Genomic DNA, 21,356 nt, shown 5'->3' on the forward strand with positions numbered 1-21,356 from the left:
TGTCATTTTCAGAAAATTGGATGGACCTGGAGAATATTATGCTAAGTGAAATTAGCCAGTCACAGAAAGTGAAGGGTCATATGTGGAGCTAGGGAGTCACAAGAGGGGCTTCAGATAATGGAGGAGAAACTTCACTGAAGCCAGGGAGGTGGTCTAGGGGAATGTGTGGGGGAGAGGAGGAATGAAGGAAACACGTGTAAGAATACCAATGTCAATCGCAGTATCCTGTATGAGAAGAGGAGTGGGGAGGGAGCCAGGGAAAAGCCCACCAAGTGCTGTGTGCATGTATGTCACCATCATTAGGAACTACATTATGATGTGAGAATTTAATCTACCAACAGAAGTATAATAAATAAATAAATCCAGTTTGTCACCATGGCTTGAAATATCTCAGTAGTAGTAGTAGTAGTAGTAAGAGTAGTAGTAGTAGTAGTAGTAGTGGTATGTGTGTGTGTGTGTGTGTGTGTGTGTGTGTGTTACTGGGGATTGAACCCAGGGACATTCTACCTCTAAGCTACATCCCCAGACCTATTTTACTTTTATTTTGAAACAGAATTTGCTGAGGCTGGCTGTGAACCTGTGATCCCCTGTCTCAGCCTCCCAAGTATTAGAATTACAGGCCAGTGCCACCAGGCCTGGCCCCTTACCAGATTTTAACCTTATTTCCCTCTATTTTCTCACACTGACTTATCAGTATTAGCTGCTATAGCAAATGTAATGGCTTTAAAAAGGTAAAAATTCATAGCCGGGCGTGGTGGCGCACGCTTGTAATCCCAGCATTCGGGAGGCTGAGACCTGGAGGATCACGGTTCGCGGACAGCCTCAGCTACTTAGTGAGGCCCTCTGCAACTCAGTGAGACCTGGTTTCAAAATAAAGAATAAAAAATAGGACAGAGGGTGTAGCTCGGAGGTCAAATGCCCCTGGGTTACATCCCCAGACCCGCAAAAAAAAAAAAAAAAAAAAAAAAAAGGTAAAAATTCACTTCTGGTATGGGTTCCAGGCTGCTGCAGGGAATTACGCAGACTCTTTCCATCTTGCTTCTCACTATAACTTCTGGGCTACTGCCCTCCACAGAGCAGCTGCATCTGGACCACAGGGCACCTTCTCAGCTTGCAGCAAGGCAAAAAGGAAGCAGGCCCACCGTCTTACAGGCTCTGCCTGGAGGGGGCCCACGTCTCCACTCAAGGAAAGCTGGGAGATAGAGTGTAGGTGAGCAACCATCTAACAGGCTACAAGTAAAATGGAAAAGGAGAGAAGCCAGCTGGCATTGTGTGCAGCACACTCTCTGCTCTGTCTCCATCACTCAGTTTTTTGTTCTTTTTCTACTGTCCTCTCCACTTAACCAAACAATATTCATCCTGTTTAGCTAGCATTGTGGCCATTTTCAAAGAGTGCTTCAGTGCACTAATGAAAGTGGAAACCATGGTAGGATTACTAACAGAACCTAATCCTCAACCAGGTGTTTGTGGTGCATGTTTGTAATCCCAGTACTTGGGAGGCAGAGACAGGAGGATTGCAGGTTCGAGAATAGCCTCAGCAAGTAGTGAGACTCTCATCAACCTAGGGAGACCCTGTTTAAAAAAAAAAAAGAGAGAGCTGGGGGGAGTATAGCTTAGAGGTGGAATGCCCCTGGGTTCAACCCCCAGTAATTCTCTGTCTCTGTCTGTCTGTCTGTCTGTCTGTCTGTCTCTCTCTCTCTCTCTCTCTCTCTCTCTCTCTCTCTCACACACACACACACACACACACACACACACACACACACACAATCCTAATCATTCTTTATCAGGTGTTTCTCCCCTTTTTTTCTTTTATGATGTCTTAAATTCATACAAATGAATTTCAGAGATTTTAATCTAAGTAAACAGGAGAGTAGGCACAGGGGTGACCAATAGCACAAGAAAATCCGCTACTGCAGCTTGGTTTGTAATGTTGCAGATGTTTGTCCTGACTAGCGGAGGGAACACTACAGCCAGTACCTAGAGTACTCTAGTTGGAACCAGGGTGTCGTTTTCATGAGGCTTATTATTTTGTAAAGAACCTGTGGGCCAGGCGGGGTGGCACACACAGGTAACCTCAGTACTTGGTTATGAGACAAGTTCAGCTGATTCTTTTATACCCTCCACTAAATATTATTTCAATACTCTCTTCCTTTACTTGACTTATTTACCAAGCAGTCTTCCTACTTCTCCCAAGACTTGTACCCAGAAAGGCACACCCCAGGACTCATGGATGAAATACATAGTCCGTATGTAGTTCACACACGCACACGTGTGCGCATGCGTGTGCGCACACACACACACACACACACACACACACACACACACACACACGCTGCCTCTGATCAAATACCAGAGCTGTAGTGAATAAAACAGATGTCATCTAGGTGGGGTGTCGGGAAGGATGGCTTGTCATATCCTCTCTTTTCTGATATCCATTTGGACTCCCTGATAGGCTATGATTGACCTGGGACTCCCCTGTCACTTCCAAGTACTTTCCCTAACCTCACCAGACACTATCCATTGTCTTGTTTTGTTTTCTTTCTTTTTTTCTTTTTTCTTTTTTTTGCAGGTCTGGGGATGATGGAACCTAGGGGTGTTCAACCTCTAAGCCACACCCACTGCCCTATTTTTTATTTTTAAACAGTATCTCACTAAATTACAGAGGGGTTCACTAAGTAGCTGAGGCTATCCACAAACCACAATACTCCAGTCTCAGCCTCCCGAATTCTGGGATTACAAGCGTGCACCAGCACACCCAGCTCATTGTTTTCTGATACTTGTTTTTTACCCCCCCCCATTACCCTGATTTGCATTTGTATTTTAAATTTTACTTCAGTGTTATATAATTTTTAGAGTGGCAAAAATATACTCAATAGTATTATTATAACTCTCAACTACTATTTGAATTTTTGCTTTTGTCAAAAAACTGATAGCGGCCGGGCGTGGTGGCGCACGCTTGTAATCCCCGCGCTTGGGAGGCGGAGACAGGAGGATCGCGCAGGTTCGAAGCCAGCCGTGCTGGCGTAAGAGACCCTGTTTCAAAAATATAAAAAAATAGGTCTGGGAGTGTAGCCCGGAGGAAGGAGGGCTTCCAGGAACACCAGTACCACCAAAAAAAAAAAAAAAAAAAAAAAAAAAAAAAAAAAAAAAACCTGATAGCAATACAACTTACTGCCAATAATGCTACTGTAATTTTTATGACCTTAAAATATAAATATACAAAATGAGTAGCTCTAAATATAAAGTTTATTAGGGGTAGATTGATCTCTGCTGAGACTCTTCAGTGCAGTAAGTTGAGTGTCATGGCTCTAGTCTGTTGCAAATGGTATTGATTAATTGAGTAATTAATCTCTCACATGAATGACAGCAGAATCAGAATGATTTGGGGAGAAAATTAGTAGTAGTAGTAGTAGTAGTAGTAGTAGTAGTACTAGTAGTAACAGTAGTAGTAGAGATACAGGGTAGTTGAGAGAGCAAGGAAGGAGAGAGATATCTCTCCTATTCTCTTTCCACCAGTGTCTTTTTTTATATTGATAGTTTTAACCAAAACATTGTAAGAAATGATTAATCACAGGAGATAGCAAAGCAGTCATGGAATAAGTCAGGGAAAAACATCAAGGTAGTCACGAATGAATCAGGGAATGAAAGAGTAAGATTATGGAAAATGAGAAAGTTGTTAGGTCTCTGCTAATCATCAGGGTCCCTGCTTATCAGTCTTACTTGGTCCTTGGGTGGGCAGTTTGTGCTCCTCCCAAGTCAGACCAAGGTGACCTCAAAGCTGATGATTTATAAGGCTCCCAACACTAGTCTACACAAAGCTTTTCAAAGTGAGTTCTGAAAGACAGAACTCCTAAGTTAGTCAATTAGATTCCACGGCCATTCCACTGCTTCTATTCAGAATTTCTGAGACGGGGGCCAAGATTGGCATTCCCAAAAAGCTCTCAAATCATTCTTATGACACCAACACTTAAGAACCATTGTTTCAAAAACCACTGGTGATGCTTTGAAAATATGTGATCAAATTGGTTGTCACAATGATTTGGGGGTACCACTGGCATTGGTATCTGGGGTGGTGAGATGCTAGGTCCCCAGCAAGGGATAGTACCACACAGCCAAGAACTGCCCTCCAACCCTATGACTTTCTGATGTCTCACCATTCCCATTCATGGACGTGAAAAACCTTTTGTAATAATACAAGCCTGGGTCACAACATTCTTTTACATATAACCACAACATATTTTTGTGTGGGGGGGTATAATATACACTGAATTTCTCAGAAAGGCAAATGGGAGCGATAAAAATTTTTTATTTAAAAACATTTTTAAAGTAGCAAAAATCATAGCTCACCCATGCAACAAACTAGCACCAGGCTGCAATTATTGCAGTTATTCTTCAATAATTTGTAAACACCTGAAATTTTATTTTATCTTTTTTTTGAGGTACTAAGGCTAGAACCCAGGGGCATTCTACCTCTGAGCTACACCCCCAGCCCTATATTTTATTCTTTACTTTGAAACAGGGTCTCACTAAGTTGCAAAGGACCTCACTAAGTAGCTGAGGCTGTCCTTGAACCGCAATCCTCCTGTCTCAGTCTCTCAAATGCTGGGATTACAAGTGTGCCCCACCACATCCGGCTCTATTATCTTTTAATGTTGTCATGCCCAAGCATTTACATATTTATATCAACATTGTTTTTTATAAATTGCTTTCTTTTAATTTCTCCTTGATATTGCTGTTAGAACAGTTTAAAATTTTATTTACTTATTTATTTGAAAACACAGATGTAAAATAGATTATATCTATTAATTTCACCTCAGGCATTACTAGCATGGTTTTATAACATGTTTATAGATAATGTGAAGAACCACTGCTCTTGATACTAAGGAATATGCATTAAACTAAACAAATAAAATATTATAAACAAATAAAACACTTTTCTTAAATGTTTCACCAAACATTAAGCAAAAACAAAATTTTTTAAAAATAATGCAGCAATCAAAAAGTCATAATCCAGCCAGGAGTGGTGGCACACATCTGTGATACCAGTACTTGAGAGGCTGAGACAGGAGGACTTTAGGGCTGGGGGTATAACTCAGAGGTAGAATAGTCTTGGATTCAATCCCCAGTACTATAAACACACAAACAAAAAACAAACAACAATAACAACAAAAAAAATGGGCTGGAGGTACAGCTCAGAAAATGCCCCTAGGTTCAATCCCCAATACCCCCCCACACACACACACACACGTCACAATCCTTTACAAAACTAACAAATCACATCAGCAAAAGGATGTTTTCTGGGTCTATGATCCCAGAAAAATATGAAAAAGTGAATGTGAGAGACATAAAATGAAATTGTACCATGAGATTTTTGTTGTTTAAAGATCAGAAGACATACCTACTATTAAATTGAATAAATGTGGTTAGAACAAAGTTTCAGAATAAAATCTAATGTTATAGACCCCCTAGGCTCAGAAGAGCCATCCAAATGCCAGATGTACAACACACTAGACACTAAAGATTGGGCATGGTGGGATGTTCAACAAGCCAACCAGCCCTGAGAAACAAAGGTGCTGATTTCCTGTCAGGTTAATTCATTCAACTAATGTTGAGTGCCCATTATGTGTCAACCATAAGAACAAGAGAGTCCTTGCTTTCAAGGAGTTTAGTAGTTTAGTTTAGTAGGAAAACCAGACAGATGACCAGCTAACTATAATTGAGCATAGTAAGCAAGATAATAGATAATATGCTGGCTGTTTTAATATGTTTAATATGCAAAGAAGCAGCCTACCTAGCTAGGGTAATCTATCAAGGTTTCCTGTAAGAGAAGTCTTAAAGAATGAAGAGGAATGAACCAAGGAAAGAAGTTTGTATTAGGAGATGAGAAGGAGGTAAGTGTGGAGCTGAACCTCAAGGTGAGAATGTGCTAGTTTTGTGACCCTGATATTCAAAATCTTTCTAAACTCTTGGATAGGCCGAACAAATAACAAAATAACCATTCTACCAAAAGGGGTCTAAAGAGTTAATGAAGTCCCTATCAAAATACCAATGTCATTCTTCACAGACATAGAAAAATCAAGCATAAATTTCATATGGAGAAACAAAAGACCCAGAATAGCCAAAGCAATTCTCAGCAATAAAAACCATGGAGGAGGCATCATAATGCCTGACTTCAAATTATACTATAGCACTATAGTAATAAGAACAGTATGGTATTGGCACCAAAACAAACACATAGACTAATGGAACAGTAGATACAGAAACAAGCCAGGTGTGTTGGCACACGCTTGTAATCCCAGCATTTGGGAGGCTGAGACAGGAGGATCATGGTCCTCAGACAGCCTCAATTACTTAGTGAGGCCCTTTGCAACTCAGTGAGACCCTGTTCCAAAATAAAGAATAAAAAATAGGGCTGAGGTGTAGCTCAGAGGTAGAACTACAAAACAGAGAGAGAGAGAGAGAGAGAGAGAAGAGAAGAGAAGAGAAGAGAAGAGAAGAGAAGAGAAGAGAAGAAAGAGAGTGAGAGAAGATACAGAAACAAATCCACACACTTATAGCCAATTGATTTTCAGCTAAGGCATATACATTTTACACAAATGGTGTTGGAAAACTAGTTAACCATTTGTAGACGAATGAAATTAAAACCTTACCTCTCACCCTGTACAAGAGTCAACTCAAAATGGATAAGACCTGGAAATAGACCTTTGAAATTACTAGAGGAGGGCATAGGTCCAATACTGCAACATACAGACAAAGGTACAAGTATTCTCAATAAGACCCCCAAACTTCAGGAAATTAAAACAAGTATTAAACGCTGGGCATGGTGGCACACGCTTGTAATCCCAGCATTTGGGAGGCTGAGACAGGAGGATTGCACAGGTTCAAAGCCAGCTTCAGCTACTTAGTGAGGCTCTCAGCAACTTAGTGAGACCCTGTTTCCAAATAAAGTATAAAATAGGTCTGGGAGTATAGCCTGGAGGTAGAAAGCCTCTGGGTTATACCCCCAGTACCACACCCACAAAAATAAATAAATAAATAAATAAATAAATAAATAAATAAATAAATAAAACAAGTATTAGTAAACGAGATGGCATTAAACTAAAAGTCTAGGTTCCATCCCCAAACCTGCAAAAAAAAAGGCCAATAAATACATGAAAAAAAATTTTCAATATCATTAACAAATAAAAACTCTGAAATTCCACTTAACCCCATGATGATTGCCTAATAATGGTAATCATCAGAAACTCAAACAACAATAAATATTGGTATGGATGTGGGGAATAGGAACTCTTCTACACTGTTAGTGGGACTGGAAATTAATGCAGCCACTATGTCAATCAGTATGGAGATTTCCCAGAAAATTGGGAATGGATCCATTATATGACCCATCTATACCACTCCTGGTTATTTTACAAAGGGACGGATATCAGAATATTATAATAATATATGCATATCCATGTTTATAGCAGCACAATTCACAATAGTCAAATTATGGAGCCGACCTAGGTATCCATCAACAGATGAATGGATTCTAAAATGATAGGATATACACACAATGGAATTCTACATTTGCATAAGTATGGATCAACCTGGAGAACATCATGTTAAGTCAGATTAGCTAGTCACAGAAAGTTAAGGGTCATATGTTTTCTTTCATAAGAAGAAGATAGGGAATAATCAGGATATCAAAGAGACTTCAGATAATGGAGTAGAAACTCCAGTGGAGCCAGGGAGGTGATCTAGGGTAAGGGGGAAGGGAGAATCAATGAAGGAATCTCTCATATGTGAGAATACCAATGTTAATCTCAATAATCTGTATGAGGAAGTTGGGGGAGTGGAGACAGAGCCAGGGGAAAGCCCAAGTACTGTATGTCACCATCACTATGAACTGCATCATGATGTGAATTATGACATGCACCATTATGATATGTGTATTATAATACATCAATAAAAGTATAAAACACAAATAAACTTCACAAAGATTTTTTCCAAACTTTTAAAAATTGAGGCATGGTAGTGCACACTTGTAATCCCAGCATTTGAGAGGCTGAGACAGAAGGATTGTGGTTTGTGGACAGCCTCAGCTATTTAGTGGGGCCCTTTGCAACTCAATGAGACCCTGTTTGAAAATACAGAATAAAAAATAGGGTTGGGGGTGTAGCTTGGAGGTAGAATGCCCCTGGGTTCCGTTCTCAATACAAAAAAAAATCTTTTTTGAGGTATAATATACATACGGTAAAGTTCACAAGTCTTTATACACTAGAAAAGTATGTTTATTTATTTGTTTATTTGCAGTACTGGAGATGGAACCCAGGGGCTCTATCTCTGAGTTGCACTCCCAGTCCTATTTTTTTATTCTTTATTTTGAAACAGGATCTCACTGAGTTTCAAAGGGCCTTATTAAGTAGTTGAGGTTGTCTGAGAACTGAGATCCTCCTGTCTCAGCCTCCCAAATGCTGGGATTACAAGCATGTGCCACCATGCCCGACTCTGAGTTTAAATTTTAAATATGTGTAACCCATGTCAAAAATTTACAAAGACAGGAACTAGTCAAAAGTAGTAAAGACAGATTATTTAGTAACAATGACCAAAATAGGAGTGTCCAGTGCAAACTTTTATTTGTGCAGAGGTGACTGTACATTTTAAATGGAGAATGAAGGGTTGGGATGTAGCTCAGTGGCAAATCGCTTGCCTGGCAAGTGCACTGCCTTGGGTTCGATCCCCAGTCCACAAAGACAAAACAAAAAACAAAACAAAAAAACAACCCTTTAGTGGAGAATGAAGGAGTATAGAGGGGGAACAAGAAGTCAGGACAGTAGAAATTTACAAATTGAACTGGGTATGGGGCTGGGTTGTACACCTGCAATCCCAGTATTTGGAAAGCTGGGACAGGAGGATCGCAGGTTTGAGGCCAGCTTCAGCAACTTTGTAGGGCCTTGGCAACTTAGGTCCTGTTTCAAAAAAATAAAAAATAAAATAGGGTTGAGAGTAAAGTTCAGAGGTAGAACACCCCTGGAGCCAGTCATGGTGGCATACGCTTGTAAATCCACTGCTTAGGAGGCCAGTAAAGGAAGACTGCAAATTTGAGGGCAGCCTTAGCAAGTAGTGAGAATCTCATCAACCTAGCAAGACACTGTTTCACGATAAAAATAAAATAGGGCTGGTGGTGCAGCTTGGAGTTAGAATGCCCCCAGACATTTTTTTTTTTATATATTCTTGATATGAGTATACCAATTGGGTCCTTTGGGAAACAGATGCCAATATGAAATTAGCAGTGTAAAAAATTAATTGCAGGGAGTAATCTCAATGAAAGATAATGGTACAAGAAAAAAATATGCAGGAAAAGTGTTAAGATATATCTGTGAAAAGAAAGTGTGAAGGAAGGAGATTTAAGTAGAAAGAGAATCAGACTGGAGGTGCATCTCTGAAAATCTGAGGCAGTCCACCAGGGAGATCTGATAAACATTGAAATCCTGTGAGCCCTTGTTTCCCTGCTGTGCCCCACTTAGCTGAGGTAGATCCTTTCTAGAAGGGAGATCTGAGCAGATCACCTTCACAGATGCCACAGAATTCTTATTTTTTTAATCAAATATATGTATTGCAAGTATCTTTTCCTAGTATGTGGCTTGCCATTTTAGTATCTTAGAGGCACTTTTTACCTAATAAAGCATAATTTACCTATTTTTTATGGTACTAGGGATTGAATACAGGGGTATTTTATCTCTGAGCTACCTCATACACTATTTTTAATTTTGAAACAGGGTCTTGATAAGTTGCTGACAGTCTTGTTAAATTGTGAGGCTGGCCTTGAACCCACAATCTTCATGTCTCAGTCTCTGAAGTACTGGCATTACAGGTGTGTGCCACCAAGCCCAGCTTATTTTTTTCTTTGATAGTGTTGTTTTTTTTTTTTTTTATAACACTCAAGAACTCTTTGGCTATCCCAAGGCTATAAAGGTATTCTCCTATATTTTCTTCTAGAATTTTTATTATTTTACTTTTCACAATTAGGTCAATGATCCGTTTAGAATAATTTTGAGGTATGGTGTGAGGCTGGGATCAAGCTTTATTATTTTCCATATAGATATCAAATATCTATAAAAAGATATTTAAAAAGACCTTCTTAGCCAGGTGTGGTGGTGCACACCTATAAACTTGGGAGGCTGCGACAGGAAGATTGCAGGTTTGAAGCCAGCCTCAGCAATTCAGTGAGGCTTAACATCAGTTTTGTGAGATCCTGTTTCCAAATAAAAATAAGAGGACTGTTGGTGTAGCTCAGAGGTAGAATGACCCTGGGTTCAATCTCTAGTACCACATACACAATAATAATATAGATATGAGGAGCTATGAAGCCATTCAATAAGATGTAAAGTATAAGATGTGGAGTGCAAGAGATGAGGATTTGGGAGGATTTTGTAGGTAGACCATGTGCAAGAATTTTGAACCAAAGTCAATGGGAGCAACTGATGATTTTAAAGCACAAGTGTAAGCCGGGCGTGGTGGCGCACGCTTGTAATCCCCGCGCTTGGGAGGCGGAGACAGGAGGATCGCGCAGGTTCGAAGCGCGCGCTGGCTTAGGAGACCCTGTTTCCAAATAAAAATGTAAAAATAGGTCTGGGAGTGTAGCCCGGAGATAGAAGGGCCTCCAGGAACCCCAGTACCACCAAAAAAAAAAAAAAAAAAAAAAAAAAAAAAGCACAAGTGTAGTATGGCCTGATGACTCAAGCAGCAATAGGTGTAAATGGTTTTTAAAGGGGACAAAAGTAAAGCTAGGCATAATAGGTAGGAGACCATGCCAGTAGTTCAGGTGATATACGATGAAGGATCAAGGATAGTAGCAGTCAAAATGAAGAAAAGGGCTGGGAATACAGCTCAGTGGTAAAATGGTACTTAGCTTTCAGTTTCTCTTCTTCTTTTTTTTTTTTTTTTTTTTTTTTTTGGTGGTACTGGGGTCCCTGGAAGCCCTTCTACCTCCGGGCTACACTCCCAGACCTATTTTTACATTTTCATTTTTGGAAACAGGGTCTCCTAAACCAGCGCGCGCGGCTGGCTTCGAACCTGCGCGATCCTCCTGTCTCCGCCTCCCAAGCGCGGGGATTACAAGCGTGCGCACCATGCCCAGCTCAGTTTCTCTTCTTTGAACCTTTCATTCCCTTTTTGCTCTCTACCTTCAGCTGAACTTTACTTCATATTTCAATTAAAAAAAAAAAACGGATCACCTCTTCTTTTTACCGTAAAGTCCTCTAGCTTGCTGTATCCGTGCTACCTTCCTTCTTGTTTCTACAGAGGTATACCCATTCCAGCCTATGGCCATCCCCACCTCCTGTGCTCTAGAGTCCCTCCTTTCCTCCCTTCCTAACCCATGTTCTTCTCTCCGCCATCATCAATCTCTCCTTCCCTACTAAGGTAGTCCCATATTTACACAAATATGTCTTAATATCACCCCTCTGGAAAGAAAGTAAACATTTTCTGTGCTAGAAATTGCTATCACTCACTGATAACCATTTTTGCCTCTTCCTGGATACACTAAGTCACACTTCTTAAATTATATTTCTCAGCCCTTCTTTTGTGGCCTTTAGTTCAGTGTAATATATTCCATTTTTAGAACTGGCCCATAAAAATCTCTCATTTGTAATGCAGCCTTAAAAATGCTACACACTGGTGCCACAAAAAGGACAGTACCTGGGTCCCTGGCTGGATAGCCAAGAGGATAGCTATTCAATTCACACTGGACTGACTCAAGTAATAAAGTTTGTGTTAACCTGTTGAGGTTGTTAGTGATAGCCCTTACCATAACATAAATCCATATCCTCCTTCAGTTACTGCCCCATTTCTCTGTTTCCTTTAATACTCTTCAAAGAGTGAATACTCACTGTTTCCATCAGTCTTTTCTCAGCCTACTCTGTTCAGCTTTCGCACCCACCATTTTAATGACCATGTTCTTATCAAGTCCACTGATGACTTCCATTTTGCCAAGTTCAATGTTATTATTATCTTTTTCAATTTCATCAGCTCATCCTTCTGCCACCAGAATATCTCACTAAATCTGACCCTTTTACTGTCTCCTTTACTAAAACACTAGTCCAAACCACCTTTCCCTCTCACTTAGACTGCAACAGTCTCCTAACTACTCGGCTTTTACTCTGGTTAGCATGTACTATCAATTTAACATATAAGCCAGAATGAACATCTCAAAATGTACTCATACATCAATGACACACTTAAAATTTTCCAGTAGTATTCCATGTGCAACTAAAATAATATCCACCCTTTGTACCACGGCCTCGAGGTCCTTCATGATCTGGCCCCTTAACTCAGTCTACTCTAGCCCTATTGCTAGAGTTCCCCTTCTTTCAGTTCCTCAGATAAGATCTTTCCTATCTCAAGGAAATGGTGCCTGCTCTTCTCTCCACTGGAATGTTCTCTGAATCTTCCTGTGGATGTCTCTTTCTTATCACTTAGAATTCAGCTCAAATGTCACCTCTTCAGTACATCCCTTTCCCTCAATCACTTTCAACCACAACAGTCTTATTTTATTTATAGTGATATATATATACATATATTTATAGTATATATATATATGTATATATGTACATATATATTAATGGGGATTGAACTCAAAGGCATTCTACCTCTGAGCCACACCCCCAGCCCTATTTTATTTTGTAGTACTGGGGATGGAAGCCAGGGGCATTCTACCTCTGAGCTACACCCCCAGTCCTATTTTTTAATTCTTTATTTTGAAACAAGGTATCACTGAGTTAAGAAGGGCCTCACTAAGTAGTAGCCGAGGCTGTCCATGAACTGTGATCTTCCTGTCTCAGCTTCCCAAATGCTGGGATTACAAGCGTGCGTCACCACGCCTTATTTTATTTGATTCTTTTCATGTGTGTGTGGTACTAGGGATGGAACTAAGGGGCATTCTACCTCTGAGCAACACCCCCAGCCCTATTTTTTTTTTAATTCTTTATTTTGAAATAGGGTCACACTAAGTTGCAAAGGGCCTAAGCAGCTGAGGCTGGCTTCGAACCTGCACAATCCTCCTGTCTCAGCCTACCAAATGCTGGGATTGCAAGCGTGCACCACCACTCGTGGCTTATTCTTTATTTTGAAACAGAATCTCACTAAGTTGCAGAGGGCCTTACTAAGTATTCAGGCTAGCCGCAAACCTGTGATCCTTCTGTCTCAGCCTCCCATGTACTAGGATTATAAACAGGTGCCACCATGCCTGGTTAACAAAGTATTTTAATAATAGTATTTAAAATAATCTTAAACAAGGCATGGTGTCTCACGCTTGTAATCCCAGTACTTGGGAGGCAGAGAAAGGGGGATCACAAGTTTGAGGACAGCTTCAGCAAGTAGTAAGGCTCTCATTAACCTAGTGAGACCCTGTTTCAAAATAAAAATAAAGTAGATTGGGGTATACTTGGAGATAGAATGCCCCTGGGTACACACAAATAAAATAATCTTATTTGCTAACATACTTGATATCTTTCTTATAGGACATAGCTACATCAAGAAAAAGAGATAAGCCAGGCATGGTGGCGTATGCTTGTAATCCCAACATTCGGGAGGTTGAGACTGGAGGATCGTGGTTCGCGAACAGCTAATAGCTACTTAATGAGGCCCTTTGCAACTTAGTGAGACCCAGTTTCAAAATTAAGAATAAAAAATAGGGCAAGGGGTGTAGCTTAGAGGTCGAATGCCCCTGGGTTCCATCCCCAGACTTGCAAAAAAAAAAAAAAAAAAGATTTTTTTTTTGGAATTTGAATCCAGGAGCATTCTACTTACCATCTATATCCCCAGCCCTATTTTTTAATTTCCTATTTGGAAACAAGGTCTTGCTAAGTTAATGGAAGCCTGAGTTGCTGACGCTGGCTTTGAACTTGCTATCCTCCTGTCTCAGCCTCCCAAGTACTGGGATTACAGGTGTGTTATCAGGCCTGGTAAAACAGATTTTTATCTTGTTAAACTAGTGCATATACAGCAACCTAAAAGGTAACCTGGCAGAGTAGATTATTAATTGAATGGATAGTATGAAAAAGTGCAAGCCCTTGAGGAAAAATAGTATGTACTATTCTCTATAAAACAAAGCAAGTATGGAGTAATAAACTTTTCTTTCCAGCAAATGCGCTAATAAATCTCTGTGGAAGTTTAAGCTTTTTTTTTTTGCAGGTCTGGGGATGGAACCCAAGGGCATTTGACCTCTGAGCTACACCCCCTGCCCTATTTTTTATTCTTTATTTTGAAACAGGGTCTCACTAAGTTGCAGAGGGCCTCACTAAGTAGCTGAGGCTGTCCACAAAGCGTGTGCCACCACGCCGGACTGGGTAAAGACAATTTATAGGTGGAAAATGGATCGTATGTATCTGGCTATTCTTTTGTATGTGTTGGGGGGGGATTGAACCCAGGGGCATTCTACCTCAGAGGTACACTCCCTATTTTGCTAGGTTCCTGATAGTCTCGCTGAATTGCTAAGTGTGCCAGTATTGGGAAATGGCTTCAAAAATGTATTTGGAAATAGCTTTGGTATTAACATGCTGGTATTGGAAAATGACTTTGGTATTAATGTATTGGAAAATGAATTTGGTATTAATGTATCAAAAATTAGTTTCAAAATATAAAAGCAGTCAGGATGCTGTTTCAAAATAAAGAATAAAAAATAGGGAAGGGTGTGTAGTTCGAGGTAGAATGCCCCTGGGGTCCATCCCCTGTACCACACACACACACACAAAAAAAAAAAAAAAAGGCAGATACCCTTTGTTAATCATTCTGATCCTAACAAAGACCTATACCTGCAGGAAGGCTTTTGGTTAAGCAAGAAATCCCCATAATCATAAAAAAACGGTCCTACATGGAGTTAATGGGCGGGCTCACACCTAGGTCAGAAGATTATTGGTTAGCAAGATGAAGGATAATGTATCTTTATAAAAACCATTCTGTATCCAAAACTTCAGTAACTTATTTTCAAGTTACTTCACTACACCCTCCCTTTGGGTGTACTGCTTTAATCTAATTTCTGTTCCTTCTTTCTCCCTTTGTATTAATAAAATTATTTAAGTTAATAAATTAATAAATAAAATTAATAGCTAATTATTAATAATTATATAATACAATTATATAATAATTATATAATATATAATATAATTAATAATTGATTAAATTAATAAATTAATAAAATTATTTAAGCAGAATGTTTGGGCTATTCTTTTTTTTTTAGATAGCTCTGAACAAGAACCCCCAGCTACATTTCACACTGGTATAGTTTTGCTGTACCACCACTGTAACACTGAGGATGGTCTTGAACCTGTGATCCGGCATCTCAAGTACTGGGATTACAGGTGCATGCCACCACGCTCAGCCTTTTTAAATCTTTATTTAGCAGTTTCTTTAGTGGATTGTCTATGATATACTGTACACCACAGTATGGTTTAACACTTACCAAGAATACTCCTGTTGCTTTTGTTTTATTTATTTACCTTGTGGAAAGGACATGTGGAAAGGACATTTGGAGATTGGAAGGTTTTATTTTTAATTATTTTGTCCAGTTTGGGCAATCGTACATCAGGGTGATATTCCCAATCTTCCTCAGTTCTCAATATTTATTTTAGGCAGTATGGGTCCAGACAACCCTGGATTTAAACTGGTTTCCCTTTACCAGCCTTCTGAAGAATACACAAGTTACTTTTTCTTTCTATTATAATCACTGTGTGTGTGTGTGTGTGTGTGTGTGTGTGTGTGTTACTGGGTATGGAACCCGGGGCTCTTCTACCTCCGGGCTACACTCCCAGAACTATTTTATGTTTTTAGTTGTAACAGGGTCTCACTGAGGTGCTCTGAGAGCCTCACCCAGCAGCCGAGGCTGGCTTCGAACCGGCGCCATCCTCCTGTCAAGCGCTGGGATTACAAGCGTGCGCCACCACGCCCGGCCTCACAAGTTACTTTTTCAGGCCGAGATGAACTCATCTACAAAATGATGATAATAATAATAATAATCACAGACGAAGTAAAGCGGCGCTTATCGGTAAGTGAAGGAGACGAGGTTATGCCGGGTCTCTTAATGCATCCCCTTCCGTCGTGGGTGTCTGTCATCTCACGATTCGGTGTCCACTCGCACTGCGTAACCAACTCGCCGCGCAGACCTTTGAGTTAAAAGGTTTTAGTACATGAAGTGTGCAAAGCTAACCGAGCTCTCGCAACGCCGCCGTGGGGCGGGCGGCGGAGCGGGGTCCCCGCATGCAAATCCGCCGGGCGCGCTTCCCGGGGTGGGGGCGGGGGCGGGATTTGCATGCGCGAGGCCGGAAGAGGGGGAAGCACCGGCCGAAAACCCCGCCGCGCCCGCCGCCGCCGCCCGCCTCAGCGCTCCGGGCGGGCGGGCCTTACGTCACCGCGCCCGCCCCCCGCCCCGAACTTCAGGCCACGCTCCAAAGGACAACCTGGAGGAGGGGGATTTCTGCGGAGCCGGCGGCCTTCTCACGCTCGGAGCCGTCACCACTGTCGCCCTGCGCTCCCGCTCCGCCACCCGAGCCGCAGCCCACCGCAGTCCCGGGCACGCGCGCGAGGGGCGGGGCGGGCGGGCGGGGGCGCGCGCCGGCCGCGAGCTCGCTCCGCCCTCGCCCGCGGGGAAGGCGGTGGCCGCGCGTCGACGTCAGCCGCGGGAAATCCCCTCGGCGGCGCGCGGCTCGCCTGTGGGCGGGGCGAGCCCTGGCTCCGCCCCTCCCCGGCTCCGCCCCCTGCGGCCGACGCTGGGGACCGGAGCGCGAGAAGTCAGGGGGTGGGAAGGTGTGAGCCGCGGGCGCCGGGAGGGCGGCAGGAGGAGGAGACGGGCGGTCGCGGGCCTGGGTCCCGCCGGCAGAGGTCCGCGGCCCGACTGACGGACAGCCTCGGCGGGACCAGCGCGGCGGAGCGGAGCCATGGCCGCGGGTGAGTGAGTGAGTGAGTGCGGGCGGGCGCTCCGCGGCGGGCCGGCTGCCCGGGGCCGGCGTCTCCCCGCCTCCCGGCCTTCCCGCCTCCCCGTCTCCCCATCTCCCCGTCTCCCCGTCTCCCCGTCTCCCGGTCTCCGTCTGGGGCGCAGTCTGGCTTCAGAGTCGCCTCATCTGGCAAATTGTCAAGTTTTACACACTACCTGCTCGGGGTTTGCGTGCGAAATCAAAGCTGCGCTCTGTAATGCGATCCCGCGTTGGAAGCCGGAACTTTTAGAAATTCCCAGCTACTGGATTTTAGGGTTAGGGAAGCAGTCCGCCAGACCCGGGACCACGAAGAGTTCTACTTGAAGATTCAGTTCTAGCGAAATGGTGGCTTTGGGTTGTAGAACGAGAATGAGGAACCTTCAGACCTCGGGCAAACCCTCGCTCCCTTTTTTAAGTTCAATTTCATCAAGTTCCAAGAGGTAATTTCTCTTGTGTTGACAGTTGTCTAAAAAGTGGCACGGTTGTAAAAGTGTGTCAGTGGTTAGTTAACGCGGCTTAAGTGGAAACAAAGTGGATGGTTTTTATTGCTTGCCCTTCTTGTTTACGGAGTAGAGACGCTGAGCCTCCCGCCGGCCTGTGTTAGCGAGAGGGAAAACGAATTTTAGGTTAGCTGCGCTTTAAAATAATGGGTTGGAGTGGAAGCAGCCTATCATTTAACTATTATTTTCTGTTAATAAATGCTTGGATCTCTTGCTTTGAGGGGAAATACATTTATTTAAAAAAAAAAAAAACAGCATGCAGGGCGAGAGAGTCTTGTATATAGACTGCCTGTAACCTAAAGCGGGTGAATCAAATAGACTACATTCGAGTTGGATCTTTACAAGTATTTTGGCGGCAGGTGTGTGTGGGCTGGGTGGAGATACTTCCTAGGCCGAGGTAGTGGCTTGGGCAAAAGCAGGGAGGCCCAACATGACCCATGGAGGCTGTACTAGGAGGCTGAGCAGAGGCTTTGTAAGCTTCACCCGCGTCCTACCAACTACCTCTTTAAGTGACCGTCAGGAGGTTGATGTCTCCAAGAGAAGAGGAAGTAGGAAGCGTAAAGAACCTCTTTAAAGGGTTGAGCAGAACGATGCCATTGCTACTGCAGTAAGCTGAAAAGGAAATTGGGGTGTTTCACATGACATTTGATTTCAGTGTGTCTGTGGTTTTCATGTGAGAATACAGGGGTAGTTGAAATATTTCAACTTTCCCTTTGCCCATTTAAATGACTCCAAACATTCGGGTGATCTTGTAAATTCATGAATCCAGTGCACGTTTAGATTAAAAGTGCAAAATGACTTCATGTATTTTGTTAATTTATTGGCGATCAGGAAGAGGTTTTTGTATGAAAGTAATAAAGAATGGCGAGCGTTATAAGTAAACAAAGGTCTGCCCTTGGCCATTTAACCAGACGTTATTAATATATTTCATGAATATAATACGTACATTTTTTCAAAAGAAAGAAGCAATCATTTTTATATAGAGTGCTGTAAGACCCACATGATTTTAAAATATGATGGAATTTGAACTCATATTAATGGCACCATATTTTTGTGTTATAAAGACTGAATATCTAAATTAAAGGGGGAAAATGTAAAGGAATGGAAAGTTTAAAAGTTTGGAAGTTACACAATGCTTATCTTGTTTTTTTTTCTCAAGAATTGCATTAAACAGGACTATTTAAATACAACAAGTATTTAAATTGTAATTCAGTTCTTTGAAACTGCTAGGCAAAAAAAAAAAAGTGTTTAAGAGAGTACAAGTATACTTTTAATCAGTTATAAAGACCTTAGAGAAAAAATTCACTAAATTTTAAATTCCCATCCTGTTTTGAAACAGCAGTTTAACTAAAGGAATGGCAGGAAAAAACCCTGCTCAGTTAATCATTTGTCTAGCTTAGATTCTATTTGTGGCAAGTTAGTATTAAAACGTCAAAAAGTATTTTTATTGACTACCAAGCATTTTAGGACCATTTCTGCATTTCTCACCAGATGTCATATGTAAATATGTGTAGTTGAATAGGTGCTGCCTATAAGGTAAAAGTAACATAGATCATACTTTCATAAACAAAATTATTTAAGTGTCATAAGTAGTTGGGACTTCATAATGATTCTAAATTTTGTTCAGGTAAATTAGCAGATTAATTACTTAGAATTTTACTGCTTAGCTATTGTTTTTTATTGATTTTTTTAAAAATACTTTATCCTGATTCTAGTTTTGACACTAGAATAAGCAATATGAAGAAAAATGTTCCCCAAACCTATCTAAAACATGTAGTCATTGCTCAGGTATATTTATGATTCTATTCTGTTTACTATAAGCATAGTTAGGGATTTGTGTCTAAATTAAGAATGTCTCATCTGAATTCAGTAAAAGGAGCAAAATGTCCTTATGTGTTACATAGCTGTGTTTAGTAATACCTAGTACTATCTTTGGTGAAATGTTTCAAAATTTAGGTAATTTATTTTTATTCACATTTTCCCTTAGTATGATTAGAAATTGCTTTTGTAAACCACATTAACTCTTTGTAGTGTGAATTTCAAGAGAACTAACTTGTCCTTTGGAGCAAGGGGAAAAAATGGATGAAAGTTTAATGCAATGTACTGTTCAATAATAGAGCTGGAACTTAGGAATGTATAACTAAAGTATGTACTTTTTTAAAGTAAACTGCACACAAACATGAATATTTTTTCAGAATTGTAACACATGAAAAAAAAATGGCCTAAAAATTAAAATGATATGTAATATGTAATGTACATAAGGAGAATGAGTGAATGAAATGACTGGAGGGACTCAGATAATGATTCATAGTTAGAAACATCTGGGGTATGTGTAATCTTTCTCAAATACAACTTAAGGGACTCAAAATTTTCTTTTTTTCCAACTCTCTCCCATTGTGTTCTTTGCATGTTCAAAGGACTTGACCCAAATGTTGCAGGATATACTTACACTTAAAAGTTGTTTATTTATGTTTGTTTATTTATTTATTTATTTATGGGGATTGAACCCAGGGGCTTTCTACCTCTGAGCTACACCTCTAGCCCGATTTTATTTTTATTTTGAAACAGAGGCTCACTAGGTTGATAGTAGTCTCACTATTTGCTGAGACTGTCCTCAAACCTGAGATCCTCTTGTCTGAGCCTCCCAAATACTGGGATTACAAGCCTGCGCCACCATGCCCAGCTCAAAAAGTGGTTTATTTAAAATTCATGTTTAAGCCAGGTGGTGGTGCAAGCTTGTAAACCCAGTACTTTGGAGACTGAGACAAGAGGTTCAAATGTTTGAGAACAGCCTTAGCAATTTAGTGAGACCCTGTTTCCAAATAAAAAATAAAATAGACCTGGGGTATAGCCTGGAGATAGAATGTTCCACCCCCAGTGTACACACACACACACACACACACACACACACACACACACACACACAGTCTGGGGATGTATCTTGGAGGTGGAGTGTCCCTGGGATTCAGTTACCAGTACCACAACACACACACAATCAATCTCAATCTCTTCTCTTCTCTTCTCTTCTCTTCTCTTCTCTTCTCTTCTCTTCTCTTCTCTTCTCTTCTCTTCTCTTCTCTCTCTCTCTCTCTCTCTCTCTCTCTCTCTCTCTCTCTCTCTCTCTCACCAGTAAAACACTCTCTTTTTCTCTTTCTCTCTCTCTGAGTCTGGGGATGTATCTTGGAGGTGGAGTGTCCAAAGAAAACACAGCTATGAGATTTCTGCCCTGACTGGTTGTCTCATAATTTGAGTAGATTTGGCACACACAAAAAAGACTTTTATATTTTAAAATTAGGACAGGAAGAGAACAATAATGATATAGCTAATCTGCTCAACTATTGTATTTACTTTTCCAAATAAAAATTAGATCACAATAAATAAATAAAATTCATGTTTTACTGGGCCTTCCTGTATTTTTAGGTCTGGCAATCTTAACAGAGATGATTTGGTTTTTCCATATATTTTTTATTTAAATGCCTACATAATCTGAGATAGATTTTAAGCATTTCCCCACTTTTTCAGCCAGCAGGTAGAAAGTTCTTCAGGACTAGATTTTTCCCCACCTCCACAGTAGTGGGAATCTCTTGCTAAAATCTTTTACATCTTTTATTTACTTTATGATACATAAATCAGTTGAATACTCATCTGAAAATCCTGTTACTTGGGTTTTTAAAGGCCAGTTGAAAGAAGACTGTTTTATTGAAATAAACTGATAGACTTGGTTGGAACAAAAATAATGGATCTTATTTTCTTTCTCTTCACAGTGAGTAGAGGTGATATTTGAGGAAGTATATATTGTTAGCTCCATTTACTCTTTTGGGTCCCAGGCAAAATCTGTTACTCAGAGCTGGGGTGTGGTGGCGCATGCTTGTAATCCCAGTGCTTGAGAGGCTGACACAGGAGGATC

General features: G+C 41.0%; 1 protein-coding gene across 1 annotated transcript in view; it reads left to right on the plus strand.

Annotated features, from left to right (window-relative positions):
- Positions 1-16,913: 16,913 nt before the first annotated feature.
- The window catches only part of REL (REL proto-oncogene, NF-kB subunit), a gene marked incomplete at both ends in the record, with an annotated part of 42,140 nt that continues 37,697 nt past the window's right edge, over positions 16,914-21,356 (plus strand). Inside the window, one exon of the mRNA XM_080711367.1 lies at positions 16,914-16,923. Within this exon, the coding sequence (XP_080567493.1) occupies positions 16,914-16,923 (10 nt within the window). The remainder of the gene's footprint in view (positions 16,924-21,356) is intronic.

Source organism: Muscardinus avellanarius, assembly GCF_963383645.1.
Source record: "Muscardinus avellanarius genome assembly, chromosome: 15".
Taxonomy (NCBI): Eukaryota; Metazoa; Chordata; class Mammalia; order Rodentia; family Gliridae; genus Muscardinus; species Muscardinus avellanarius.